This window comes from Aethalodelphis obliquidens, unplaced genomic scaffold (genome assembly GCF_003676395.1).
Source record: "Aethalodelphis obliquidens isolate GAN/ISIS:26980383/991018 unplaced genomic scaffold, ASM367639v1 scaffold7, whole genome shotgun sequence".
Lineage (NCBI taxonomy): Eukaryota > Metazoa > Chordata > Mammalia > Artiodactyla > Delphinidae > Aethalodelphis > Aethalodelphis obliquidens.
Window position 1 is genome coordinate 44904766 of NW_020837951.1, and position 14725 is coordinate 44919490.

The 14725-nt window shown below is 38.3% G+C and overlaps 1 protein-coding gene across 1 annotated transcript in view; it reads right to left on the reverse strand.

The window, feature by feature from the left end:
- Positions 1-14725, reverse strand: part of RORB (RAR related orphan receptor B) — a 184928-nt gene that overhangs the window by 21481 nt on the left and 148722 nt on the right. The window contains exon 5 of the mRNA XM_027105680.1: positions 172-293. Coding sequence (XP_026961481.1) covers positions 172-293 — 122 coding nt within the window. The remainder of the gene's footprint in view (positions 1-171; positions 294-14725) is intronic.

Below are 14725 nucleotides of genomic sequence, written 5' to 3' on the forward strand. Positions count from 1 at the left end.
CTACTGGCACCTAGTGGGTAGAGACCAAGGATGATGGCTAAACATCCTACAATGTGCAGGACAATCCTTACAGCAAAGAATTGTCCAGTCTGAAATGTCAACAGTGCAGAGGTTGAAAAAGCCAGAAACAGAGAAATCACAGAAAAACTTTCCTGTAGTTTCCCAGAGTACCTTGCTTTGATACGCTTTAATTTCTTCATATGTGTGGATCTGCCATGCCAGCTGGTGTAGCTCTTCCATGGTGTATTGACATGTCTCCAGATGGGACTTAATGATGTTCTGCGCAATTCGATCTATGAGAAAGAATATCAGTTTGAGGGTTTGTGAATAAAATCCCACTCTGCGGAAAGAAACCTGCTGTTAATGTGTTTCCTGTAGGAATGCCTTTTGGAGATACTCCAATTGTATGAGCATGTCTTTAACATTACTATCTATTTAAAAATCTCCAGACAAACTCGTTACTGCTTTTTTTCAATTTTCAGTCTTTTTATCAGAATTAACTGCCTTTTCCTCCTCTTTTTGGTCACAAAACTGGGGTCTTAAAGTTTTAAAGTGTTCAAATAGATATTTATTTTAAAAATAAATATAAATTACCATGTACCATGTTTCTTGATTTTTGGCCTGAAAGTCCACTCACAGTCTTGTAACACTTGTCACACTGTAACAGTCAGTGTAAACTCCAAAAACTTTAAAATATTTGGAAAATCACTAGATCCCCAGTGTTTATCTCAGAAAGGAGGAATTGAAGTATAAATGTTTTGCTTATATTTTAAAAAGGGAGGATTAAACAATAATCTAAAAAAATAGTTTTCTATAGAGGAAAGAGAAGAGAATGGGGGCACAGGGATAGAAGCCAGACTTCTCTGATGGTATTATTTTTGTAGATGTGACTTTAGAACCACGTAGATATCTTCCATAAATAATGTGAGAGGGAGATGAAATGATACGGACTCATGAGGTGATAATTTTGAAGCTGGGTCATGAGGGCCCTTATATTCTTCTTTCAAATTTTTCCCTGAAAAAGTTAAAAAAGAGGAAATGGTTTTACTCATTAAAAAAGTAGAAATAAACACAATCAATTTTGGGGGGCCATTTATTCCAAATGCGTTGTATTTAGTATTGTATCTTAAATATCGATTATTTTGGGTTTCGAGGTATGGAAGTTGAGTAATAGAACCAGACATAAGAGCTCTCCTTAACAACCTGCAGGGAGTGCCCCGAAGTGGGATAGAGCTGGCAGAAGGTCCCCTCATAATCCCCCCTCTGCTATTTGAACATGTGAAGGTGACATCTTGGAATTCTGTACTTAGGAATTCTGTAAGTGGGATATGAGTAGAATGAAGATGACCAAATTTTCTGCCTGGTAACTGTTCTTGGCTCATATAGAAATGGAGTTTTTCTTGTGTTTCAGGTGGTGCCAGTTTAAATGCAATTTCTGTTCTTTCTAAATAGCAATATTTCATTTCTCCAGGGTAATTCTCAAAGCAGTACTCAGGTCCCGTTTTCTTTTTTTACCTTGCTAAGCTTCTGGTATATATGGAGTGAAATAAATTGAGTTTTAGTAACGTAGAGAATAAAAAATGTAAGCTTAAGCTTCTAAAGCACCTTCGAAATAAAAAAATCTCGTATATCCATTGCCTGGCACATTATAAACACTGAATAAATGGTAGCCACGATTGTCATCATTAGGACATTCTACATAGTTTTTCATCAGGGAAGGAATCTGACCACCCAGTGGAGATGAAACGGAGCTATTTAATTTTGGAATCAGTGCTACTGAAGGAAGATATTTCGATATTTATTAAAGTTGTTCAATCAGAACTATAAACTGATGGATGTAGAAGATGCTACAAAATGCTAACTTACGATTATGGCTATGCTCTATTGGATTCAGCATTGAGCATTTCTAGACTTTCATTGCTTATCATGCTATAAAAATCCTTTCTTTAAAAAATCCTATATTCAAAAATTTATTGAACGTCCTCCTATGTTGTAAAAAAGGGCAGGAAATATTCTATACATCATATTAAAATAGATTGGTATGTCATGGTTCATCATTTTTCAATTTCATTTGGGCAGTCTAATTACTTAGACTCTTAAAAGAACATATCTATTCCTCAGTAGGTATATAATGAAAACATAAGATTTTTATGGCTCTATAGTTTTCAAACCTTTATCTTCTTGGTGTAGTCTGTTTTCATTTTCAAAGATATACCGATTTGTCAGTAATTTACAGGCTTCAGGGTTTATAAACAAAATTACAATTGCACTCAAAATTGCACTATGAAAAACTTTTTACCTGTTCCTTTACAATATCTCCTGAGAATTGCTGGCCAAGGTTTAAGAATTCCCTGGCCTTCTGCCACCAAAGTTTAGGGTTCTTTGGGGTATGAGGAGTGGGCATAATAAACATGTGGGCAGATTAAGCAAAATTGAAAGTTAAATCCACATGGATGCTTTAGGACTCAGCTCAGATGGCCATTCCTCGAGGTTTCCCTGCTTCCCAGTGTCCCACGTAGAAGGGCCAGCTGCCATTACACTTTAATTCCACCCCCCAGCTGAACCTTTATTCCAGTCAGACTCCCACTGTGCTTATTTGAATGGATGTTTCTATACCCTTCAAGATTGTGAGTTCTTCAAGAGATGGACTGCAGAACCCAGCACAGTGCCTTCATATATTCATTCACATGTTCACAAATACTTTTTGAGAAGCTATTATATACCAAGTTAAGGTACAGAGTTTAAAAAAGGACATTTTCTTTTTTTAACAGGATCTTATAATAATATCATGTCATATCATGACGTAACAAATGCCCTGAGTTATTGTGGAAGCCCAAAGAAGAAAGTAACTAACTCAGTCAGAGGGAGGCAGAAAACTATCCACAGAGAAGATACCTGTTGACCTGGGTCTGAGCAGGAATTTGTCACATGAAGAGAAAGATGGACATCAGGTAGAGGGGATGATGGAAAGGCACAGAGAGAAAACTAGCTCTGAGCTAGATAACTGCTGACATTAAACTGTACATCTTTACAATCCTTACCTTTTACAAACAATTTCCCTTTGAGGAAAAAAGTGAGGTTCAGAAAGAGTGAGTGACTTTAGACCCATTTTTACAGAGCTAACAAATGGCGTTGAAATCAGCTCTGTCTTTCCCAGCAAAAAGTCTGTAGTGTTTGCAATACAGAATGCATTGAACAGATGGGGACAAAGAGACTAGGGATAGACACTGTGACTGGAGATGGAACAGCTGCATAAGCATGGCCATGGAGTTTGGATTTTACCTTGCAGGCGATTAAGAGCTAGTGGAAGGCACGAAGCAGGAGAGTGACATGGTCAGTTTTTTGTTTTAAAAGGGTGATACTGGCCATGGCAAAGCAGATGAGATGGCATTAAGGAGTAAGTGAGATTAATCAGGCTGTTGTGAAAAATACAGACAAGATATGAGGAGCTTCTAGAACAGGTGAGAATGACAGAGTCAGAGTGGAGGGGCTAGATTCAGGACAATTCTGAAGGAGGATGCATAGGAGCAGCAGTGTGTGTGTGTGTGTGTGTGTGTGTGTGTGTGTGTGTGTGTGTGTGTCAGAGAGAGAGACAGAGACAGAGAGAGAGAGAATTAAATATAGTAGGTACTCAGCCAATGTTGAGTTAGTAAAGATAATGTTGAAAATATCCATCCATCCATTCGTCCCCTCGTTTTCTGCTTTATTTGACAAAGGATTTTAGAAAGCTAAGACTGACCCTTTGTTTGATGATCTTAAAGCCTAAGCACTCATGATGGCTTTAACATTAAACATGGGCAATTATTTCCCATACCCTTGTGGTGAGAAGTAAAAGGCAAATCTCTTTTTGACATAAGACATATATCAATGAAAACTAAGACACAGCCGCAGCAGTAGCAGGAGCGATCCTTCTCCACTTCCTTTCACGGGTCTGCAGTGCAAAGGTGAGCCACGTGCAAAAACCGGCTTGACCCTCTCAAGGCTCAGGCTGGGGGGGGGGGGGGGGGGTCAATAAACCACACGGTAAAGCTAGACTTGGTCCCTTGGGAGCGAGGCCTGAAGGCTCATTCTGTCGATTAGAAAGATGCATGAACATCAGAGGAGATGGTCTGCTTGGACTGAGAGTCTGCAGTTGTGAAAAGGGGAGAAGGATTTAAAAAGAAGGGACAAAAGGGAGAGACAATGAATACAGTATGCAGAGTTCCTGCTGGGAGCCAAAGGAACTTTCAAGAGTCCTTGCCTGGAAAAATAGAAAAGGTAATAGTAAACGCTGTCATCTCTAGGGACCAACCACATGAGAAAGTCCAGACAAAAAGACTGAGGTAAAAGAGCAGGGGATCTGGAATCTTTCTGGGCAATCGCACACCCTTCATCCGTTTCCCTGATTTGGATTGCTGTTGCTTCTCAGAGCCCAGTTTCGGATCCTTTAACCAGCTTGGGCTGCAGAAAGCACATGTTGAAGGAGTCAGCACGCACTGTGCTGGGATAATGGGTGCAACAGAAATATGACTGAATAATGACTGAATGATGGGAGATTCTACCACCTTCAGAGGTGATGCCCATGGACTCTACACTCTCCTTTTCCTGAGACCAGGGATGAGGCTAGAGATTTCTTAAGTGGACCTGAAAATGCAGCTATTATCTTCTCAGTAGTTAAGATTCCGTATGTATCAGTGAGACAGAGCTTTGTCCATTTCACTAAGAGTATGTGGGCTGTTTGATAGTTAATAAACCATCAACAAGGAATGAGAAGAACAATTTTATATGCTCAGTCCAGTCATTCCTTTTCAGTCATGATGAGGGGAAATGTAAACACTGATGCTGGCAAGGGAAAACTGGGTGTGTAATTATAGGTTAAGAGTAAGTCCATGATCCTCATTTTCTATTTGTTAATTTCATGAAAAATATCCTGCTCTCACTTTGTCTTGCATCTCTTTTTTCCCCCATAAAATTGCTGTTTTATTTTTAGACTTTGACCCTTATACTATTCTTGAAGGAAGGCTTATTGGAGCCCAAGACTTACAGCTAATTAATAGAATTTGTAACTTCATGTATTAAGTAACTTTATGAGATAGAAATGACAACATGTGATTCAAATGAAAGAATAATCCTAGAAATCTTTAAAATAATTGATATAGAGATATGTTTTTGGCATAGGTTGTGGTGATGGTTTCATGAGTGTATACTTATCTCCAAACCCATTAAGTTGTAGACATTAAATACAGACAGATTTTTGTATGTCGATTATATCTCAATAAGGAGGTTTAAAAAATAATTGATATAGGCAAATATACTTTATCATTTTTGATGAAAAATATTGAAAAATATTGTTAAAATTGTTACACTTCCCTAGAAGCTTTAGGGGTAGTCTTAAATCCACTTATGACAGGCAATAAGAAGAGAGAAATTAAATTTTTGAAGGGAAAACTAGAATAAAATTGATGGTAATTCTCAATAGTGTGTGCAAAAATTGTAGAACCCTGGGGCTGGAACTAACCTCCTTCCTTCATTTCCAAATGGACTGTATCTAAATAATTCCAGAAATTAGTTGGGTCTTCTGTCTCTCTCTGCAACTTTGGCTCCCTCCCCACACTGTGATTCATCAAATCATCACTGTGATCTGTGGAATAAATCAAAGAAGTAGGAAGGAAGTCCCTCCTTAAGGTATTCACAGGTGGTTGAGATGTGCATGATATGTGTAAATATTAATACTATTTTGTGTAAATTAATTGTGTAAAAATAATATTTTGAAGTAATATTAAAGAAATAAATGAAAAATAAATTTTGTTAAGTATTAATTCATATAGAAAAGCAAAGTCTGGAAAGAAGTCATCTAAATTGCCTAGTACTATGTAGAAAAAAGGCTACATCTGCTTATTTTGGTGAAAAGTAAGTAAACTGACAAGTAAGGTGACAATTTCTTGTTTATAACTGTAATGTTATAAAATGTGGACCAGCTTGCAGCTACTAAAATAGCAAGTGACCTTCTGCAGCTCTGATTTCAACCACTCAGCGGGTTTTTTCCACCAAAGGGGCTTATTTTAGCTCTCACTAGACATTTCAGCAAATGGCGCTCTCCAAAGGCTACAGTGTCTCAGACACGGATTGCACGGGTGGTTTCATTAGAATCCCACATCCTGGGAGCGGGGAAAGTTGAGTATATCTTTAAAAACTGCTGCTTTCAGTGTTATTACCAAGAGCACCCGTGGCCCAACTGTATCAAGGCGAGAAAGCTGAGACTCAAAGCTATATATAGCACTAGAGGGGGCTGCATCTGAAGTCCCTAATTCTTTCTCCTCCCCCTCCTTTTTTTTTTTTTCTTCATGAGAAAGGACGGTTTCTTCTTGGTGAACTATACCCCCTATTCATTTTCCTCCATAAGGGATTTTTTTTTTTAAACTTGGAAGTATTCTTCTTATAATACTATATCTCAGCCTCAATCAAAATGATTAATGAATTTTTAATTTATCACTTGCCTTAAGGATCTAGAGAACTGCTCAATTCTCTGTTTAGTTTATACTACTAGTGTGAAAGGGAAATTCTTAGGGGATTCGCTTTGAATTAATGGCAGGATATCTCTATGGACTTGCTCAAGGCAAGTTTTAAGTGCCTGCATTAGGTTTTCAGAATATCAAGATTCCTCAGAATCCACACTCTGAGGCAGTAACTCTAATATATTAGAACAATTGGTTTAAAGGTGAAACATTTAACCAAGTGTGCGTTTTGTCTTTTTGACAACACACTATCAGTTTTATACGTTTTTGGTCCTTAAATAGAACAAGTCTGCTGGTTAGTGTGTAATAGATGACTGTCAGAGAGGACAATGTTACTTTCGAGACCTTTTTGATTTTTCTAATCTCTATTTAGAGATGATGATTTTGGGGGCATAAATAGAATTGTGCTACCAGCATAAAAACGTCAATATTTAAGCTTAAAATAGCCATCTATTAGTTATCCATAGCCTCAATAGGGAGGTAATATTTTCAGCATTTAAGTTCTTCAAATTTTTTAAAGAAGAATTTAGGGGCATAAATAACCCATAACTTATTTGTTGGCTCAGTTTCAATGTCCAACCACTCATTACTCTTTTACCAGTGAATTGGGAAAGCTTCTGATCTCTCCTTTTCAAACAAATTCTATTGCCAATTATTACATCAGAGAATGGCATAACTGAGTTTTACTTCATGTAGATCTGAACCAAAATGTTGTTAAAGTGCTTCAGAAAAATATATTAACAAAATATAAGATTGTTACTAACTATAAAAATGATGAAAATGTGATAAAACACAACTCAATAAAATATGAACACAGAGAAAAACAGTGAAAAAAAACAGATTAATACTACAAGTAATAATATCTGGGAAAGGACTGAATGAACAGATTAATAAATAAAATGGTTAAAATTTTATCAAATTTCAGGAAGTTCAGGTGAGAGTACTGTAATAGGAAGTAAGAAAACTGAAACTAAAGCAGAAAGAAAAACTGAAAGAAACCATAGGGCATTTGTATTTAAGCAGAGTATATCCAAAGGAAAAAACATCACACACAGCAAAACAAATTAACTATCTACGAGGGTGCCTTCTTAATAATTTAATAATGGAAAGCTGTCTTGGATCACAAGTATTTTGTTTCATTGCAATAGTGCATGTCTAGTTTTGGGGAAATTACAGTTGCCTTTCTTCAAACTAGGTAAGAAAATTAAGAATATAGTATAAAAACATTACCTTTTGAAGCTAACTTTCATAGTAAAAGACCTCCTTCACAGAACAATCAGAAAAGATCAACGTACTTCAACGCCCTAGAATTGGTGAGTTTTAAGGAAAGCAGCTTGTAGGATGGAGGAAGCCAATATGAATCCATTGAGCCTTTTATTTCACGCCCTTTGGGAAGTCACTTAACATTTTAAAGTCTTAGTTTCTTTGGGTTTGATTTTCTATCCATAGAAAGATTTGGCAGCAGTGATATTTTCTAAGGGCTGTGTAAAAGCATGGCGACTTGAGTCCTTATAAGGGGCTAAATAGGAATTTCTCTTTCTTTTGACTCACGAGGGAGAAGTCTTGCAGAGTTACAGAAGGTGGGAGTACAGCTCACAGTCTTAAAAGTACTTGAAGTGTCTTAGAACAAACAAAAAACAAGATAATCTAGAGCCCATGAAAATATTTCCCTACTCTCTTTTAAAAAGTACACCTCCTTGGGCTTCCCTGGTGGCGCAGTGGTTGAGAGTCCGCCTGCCGATGCAGGGGACATGGGTTCGTGCCTCGGTCGGGGAAGATCCGACATGCCGCGGAGCGGCTGGGCCCGTGAGCCATGGCCGCTGAGCCTGCGCGTCCGGAGCCTGTGCTCCGCAACGGGAGAGGCCACAACAGTGAGAGGCCCGCGTACCGCAAATAAATAAATAAATAAATAAATAAAATAAAATAAAAATAAAAAGTACACCTCCACACATTACCCAAAGGACACTTAGCGGGTCACAGATGATGAAAACCTAATTACGGAAATTGCTCACGGCCATCATTAGGACTGACCTTTACTATTTGGATTTTGTTGACATATGGATTGACCGTTAATTTAAACAGAAGCAATCCCTCCCCAACCTTACCCCCCTTTGGAAATGTAGCCAATATAATTCTGACCTTTAGGAAGAACTAATTCAGGAGAAATCTTTGGAGGCAATTTTTACATTTTCAAACATTTAATCTAAATTTTTTAAAGTAATGATTGCTTAAATAATACATTTAATTGACTAATGCTTTAAAATAAGTGTTTTCTAAATAGTCTAGCACCAAATGTTCCTGGAGCAAACCTGTCTGAAAACCAAACAGCAGTTCCACAATAGTCTGCATAAATAGGGCTCAGATTTAAATAATAAATTTCTTCTCAGTAGTAAGGATATATCCTCATATATCCTTATCTATAGCTTACATCCTAAAATAAAATAAACAAAAAGTCTTGCCAGCTAGAAACATTTCCAACAGGTTTCCCCACATTTGTAAATATCACAGAAATAAATCCTGTACTGGTTGGCAGAGAGAGCCTGTTAAGTTGGTTGTATACCATGGTAATGAAAACCAAAGTGTATCAAGTTCCATCAACCTGGCCATCAATTGACATTTCTGTGTCCCATAGCCTATGTGGCATTTTAACCCCACCCAGCTCTTCCCCAAATAGGTGCTTGAAAATGTGGCTAAAGCAGTACCTATTCACCCCAGGCAGGGGAAAAGTGATTCAGAGCTCTTTCTAAGAGTTAAGTGTCAAGCTTGCAATGCGGGAAATACTAGTCAACAGTGGGGGCTGTTTCAGAGATTGTCTTATAAGCATAAACATTCCTTCCTTCAATAGGTCATAGGTAGAACCTCATGAAATCTCCTTCCCTCTTCCTTACTGCGGAATATTTCATATCTACTATGGCTTTTGAAACTGAGTGCATAAATTGGAATTGGTTTTCCAATAGCTTCCCAATAGCATTTTTTTTTTTTTTTTTTGGTTGGTGGATTTTAGAATCTTCTTAGGAAGTTCTGAATTCTGAGTCAAAAATTAATCCCAAACTAGTATCTCCAGGGGAAGTCTACTGAGGAAGATCAGTTTTGCATAATTTCAACTCAAAATAGAAAAGGTGATTTAAAAGATTTACCTAATCCAGTGAATGCTAGCACATAAGGAAAGCTGTACTGACAGAGGTACAAGCGTATAGTGGTTAATCTGCATACAGGTACTATAAATAGATATGCAGGTTTATAAGTACTTCAGCTGAGCATATATGTGTGTATTACTTATAGTGTAAATCATGTTTATATATGTTTAGAGCCTTGCTGGTCACAAAGTACTTTTGTATACATTATGCCATATATTCCAGTTGTGGAGAATCATTGCACTGAGCACGACAGTAGAGTGACTACAACATATTACTAGGTGAGTTAAGACATCTTTTTCAGGTTGTTAAAGGATATCTAGAAAGATACAGATTTGAATGACTCTAGGGAAGAACTATAGTGTCCTCTGTCCCAGGATGCTCCAGAATAATTCATGGCCATGGACTAGTTAATAGTATAGTTGTGACCATGGTAAAGATCTTTTTTTTTTTTGAGATAGAAGACAGGATTCGGGAAATAAGCAGCCTCTTGGGATGTAGTCTATGGAAAGCAGAGAACAAGGTAGTATGAAAATTTCAGAGGAGTCAGGTAAATCCCTCTCAAGTGACCAAGGTGATGTGGGTAGGCCTGGTGCTCAGTCAAGACCGTATCTTTATCGTTTTGTCCCCCTTTTTCTTTCAAGAGGGGTTTGGGGAGGTGGTCAGGTTGAAGTGGGCCAGAGAGGACAGGTCGATTTGCCCTGAAGTATCCATACAGCGGCTCACTCTTTACTTTGTACATGAACTAGGGATGGTTTGAGATTGGCCACCAGCCTCTCATTGATCAGCTCCTGGCTGTCCTTGATGTTCATTTCTTTCTTTTTTAGGAGTGTGGATGAAGAGAAGAGGCTGGTGCACACTTCTGATGTGACTGTGGTTATTAACTTTATAGTTGACAGGGTCATTCCACCCCGTGGAAATTCCCGAGTGTGGTCCTACTCCTTGAGACAGCTATTTCGGCATCGGTCAGGATTGCCTAGTTGCCTGTAAGTCCCCTCCCCTCCTCGCCACTACCCTACCCTTCTCCTTGGGAAGTGGCTGGAGCAAAGGGAATATTTGTGCACATGGCCAAAGCTCCCACCAGGAGTTGGGAGAACCATAATCCTTCAAAGTCACTGAGCCCATCTGCCTTATTTTTCAGATGAAGAGACAGAGCTCCAGAAAGCTGAACTAATTTTGAACAAGTTCACATGGCTAGTATGTGAACTAGCCATCAGGAGTCCCAATTTCAATGTCCCTTCCCTAAACTGCCTGCATAGGACCTGTGTTTGGGTGAAGGTGACAGGGGTGTCAGATGACAATGGAAGTTCACAAGATGTCTTCCCTCAAGGCAAGAAAGAACGAACTAAGACACTGGATCTTCATGTCCCTTACTGCTTGAATGCTTTTTCTCATTAGTTTAGTCTACTTTCATTCATTTTAATGACTTACTAGGTACTTGCTCCTAAATTGAATGCCTACCTGTATTTGATAAAGGTGCCACCAGAGGACATAGGAAATACATAGCTGGAGTTAAATTCTATTCTCTGTACCATTTCTGAATGAGTAGTTGAATATGCTTAATAGGTTTAGGCAGTTGTAAAATATTTACCTGTAAAAGCCTATATCATTGAAGCTGCTGTCTTATGACCATAGCACCTGCTTGGGGTTCTTAAAAAATAACAACTGAAACACCATCAACTTTTACAGAATTTCCCCCAAAAAAACATCACTAGAAATACCTTCTATGTGTCCATGTAGCCTTGATGAAAAAAATAGTACATTACAGGGATTAGATCACCTTTAGGCCAATCCCTTTTTGTAATCTCCTCTATTAATACTCAGCTTCTGTAATAGATGAATTTGCTAAAAAAAAAAAAGAGGTTTATTTCTATTTTTGATGTTTAAAATTCCAGGCTCCATAAATAGACCACAAAAGGAATATGAAAGTAAATCTACATTGAAGATTACACAGGAGGGATCAATGAATTCATTGATTTCATTGTCTTTATCTGGAGAGAAAATTACTGAACAGCAAACTCAGATAATGTTTGTAAAAGGCAATCTATCCCCTTAGCACTGAAACTAATTTGATGGATTTTTTCCCTGTTTTTAAAAGCATGTTGTTTGGCTGTTTGAATTGTCTTGTTGTCTGGTACCTCATGGATACACTGTCAATCATCTTTGAGCTTAAATAAGCTTTTATTAAGAGTATTAGTCCTGCAGAATCCTCCAACCCATCTGAGGGCTATAGTGGGGGAGCAAAAACACAACCTTCCATTTTCTCTCTCTGCTTGTTTGCCAGTCTTCCTATAGCCAGCTTCCTTTCCCTGCCACCAACCACTGCAAAATTTTATCTGCAAAGATATAACACCTCCACCATGCCAGCTTGAAGTAAAATTCCTGCTAAACCCCGTTAAACCTGATGCCTAAATATTAATTTGCAGCTTACTTTTGCCCTTCTCTTATTTTATGGTGTTTTGTCCTATGGGATTTTGAGAAACCCAAGCATATTATTCTGGAAATGTTTCATGCTTTCCTCCTTGCTTACCCACATTTTCTTTTCAAGTCCCAAGACTATGGGAATAAAACATTCCTGAAAAGAGCTGTGGCACAGAGTAAGCAATACCCCCCATCTTCTTCACCTGCAGGAGAGTTTGTGGTATCGTCATGCTCGGGATTTAGAATACATGGCGTTGAACTGCAGTTATTTATTTTCATGCCTGCCTCCTAGACGGTGAGGACAGGAACCGTGTTCTCCTTGCCTTGAGTGCCTGGCACACACTACCAAACGTAAAATAGCCAGCTAGTGGGAAGCAGCCGCATAGCACAGGGAGATTAGCTCGGTGCTTTGTGACCACCTAGAGGGGTGGGATAGGGACGGTGGGAGGGAGACGCAAGAGGGAGGAGATATGGGGATATATGTATACGTATAGCTGATTCACTTTGTTACAAAGCAGAAACTAACACACCATTGTAAAGCAATTATACTCCAATAAACATGTTAAAAAAAATATGTTTTTGAAAGAATGCCTGGAAGTGTAGAGTAGTAGAATGAGCTACATAAGAACTTAAGCTTTACCACATAACTAACTCTGTGCCTGGGAAAATCACTCACTCTTTCTGACCCTTAATTTCTTCATCTGCGCAATGGGATGATTTCTTCCCTTCCCACCTGAAGGCACTGGTAGGAGGCTTAAATTGGCTAATGTGCATGAAGGCATTTTCTGTTTCTGTCTATCCATAAGGTATTATTATTAGGGGTCCTGAACCTAGAAGTCTGTAGTTCCTTTGGTGCACTTTTAGAAAGACAATGGTTTTTCAGGAGGAATATTCCTGACTCATAACACTCAACTAATTGACTTTTGGGGATCTGCATGCTGTTGCTAGTATTGTTTTACGGTTCTTAAACATGTATTTTTATTAAAATTTCAAAACTGTAAGACTGTATTCTGTATGGGCTAATCCAAAAACTGTGTTTTTTTGGTTTTTTGGTTTTTTTAATCTGCTTTTACAATGGCCCAATCAGAATCATGATCTGGTTGTACAATTTCATTGTTCTCTCAGAAACGAGAGGAAGCAGATCAGTACTTCTAGCAGCCAAGAGTGATGCTAAAAAATTCTCTCGTGTGATATAGCCTCAATTCACACAGTCAGAATGTGGCTAAAATCACATTTTCTTTTTTAAAAGGTTTTATTTTATTTTTTGGTCACACAGTGTGGCTTGCGGGATCTTAGTTCCCTGACCAGGGATTGAACCTGGGCTCTGGCAGAGAAAGCACCAAGTGCTAACCACTGACTGCCAGGGAATTCCCCACATTTTCTATATTTGTCAGCACAGGCTTCTTTCTATGACAAATTGTCCCCAGCCAGATTAGTATAGATCCTTGTTAATCAACTCAAGTCAAAATGTCAGCGTGCACCCTCTGTAAGCTCCTTTGTAGCGCCCAGTAGGACGTCAGGTAGGCAGCAAACACCAAGCAAGTCTTGTTGTGGGAATGCCATTAACTTGGGAGGGGCGGGAAGAAACATAGTTAAAATAGTTTTTAACTATTTTAACTAATATAGTTTTGATGTTACTTTGACCTGGGTTCACATGCTTACTTTGCTTTTAACAAGTTTTGTAACTTCTGAGCCTCAATGTTTTCATCTCTAAAATGGTTATACGAATACTTACATAACAGGCATAATAGGGTTGTTATAAGAGTTGAATATTGCTAGGCACCATGAGGGGCTCAATAACAGGTAATTAGGTAATGACCAAGAATGTTATTAAGTAATAATGAGATTAATACCATTATAATATCAATTATATTGATAATAATAATAATGATGAGGCTTCTGCATGACAGAAGCTGTTCTAAGAATTTTCAAATATTAACTCATTTAATCCACACACACAGGTAGGGATTATTATTATCTCAGGTTTACAACTGAGACTCAGGTTGGGTAAACTGCCTGAGGGAAAAGGAACAATGAGGTTTTGAACTCAGGCAGTCCGACTCCAGAACCAAAGTTCTTAACTGCTGTACTACACCACTGATGCCCTCCTGCCCAATTAGACTGTTATGGATTCAGTGCTTTAGTGAAATGAGTGGCAGTTTTTTGGATCGTGCAGGAAAGCATAGTGCATCACACTGTTGTGGCTCCGTTCGACACTCGAAGGAGTTTGTGTCCACTAGATGGCATTGCCGTTTTAACGAAATGGGAACCAAGGCAATACTTAGGCTTAGGAGCCTGCTAAATTTGAGAGCACTAGGAGAACAACCTAATTGCATCCCTAAAAGTCTGATGGAAGAAATCTCCAAAATTTAAGGCAGATCTAGAGATCTCTAAAGACTAATAGTATCTTGAAATAAGTAAGAAAAATAAATGCTAGTTCATTTTGGGGTCAATGTCTGTGTAGAAAATCTGGATGAATTTGGAGTTTCTCTAGTTCATAGAGGAATAGACTCAAGGCCAGGAGGAGAATGACCTGGGTAGGGTTACTTGAACTTCATGTTTCTGGCTGTAGTTTTTTTTTCTGTAATACCTCCTACTGATTCTAAATCACAAAGAAATTGTGATTTCTGCATTCTTAGAAGTCTTTCCTTTTTGGGTATGGATCAGATCATCCAA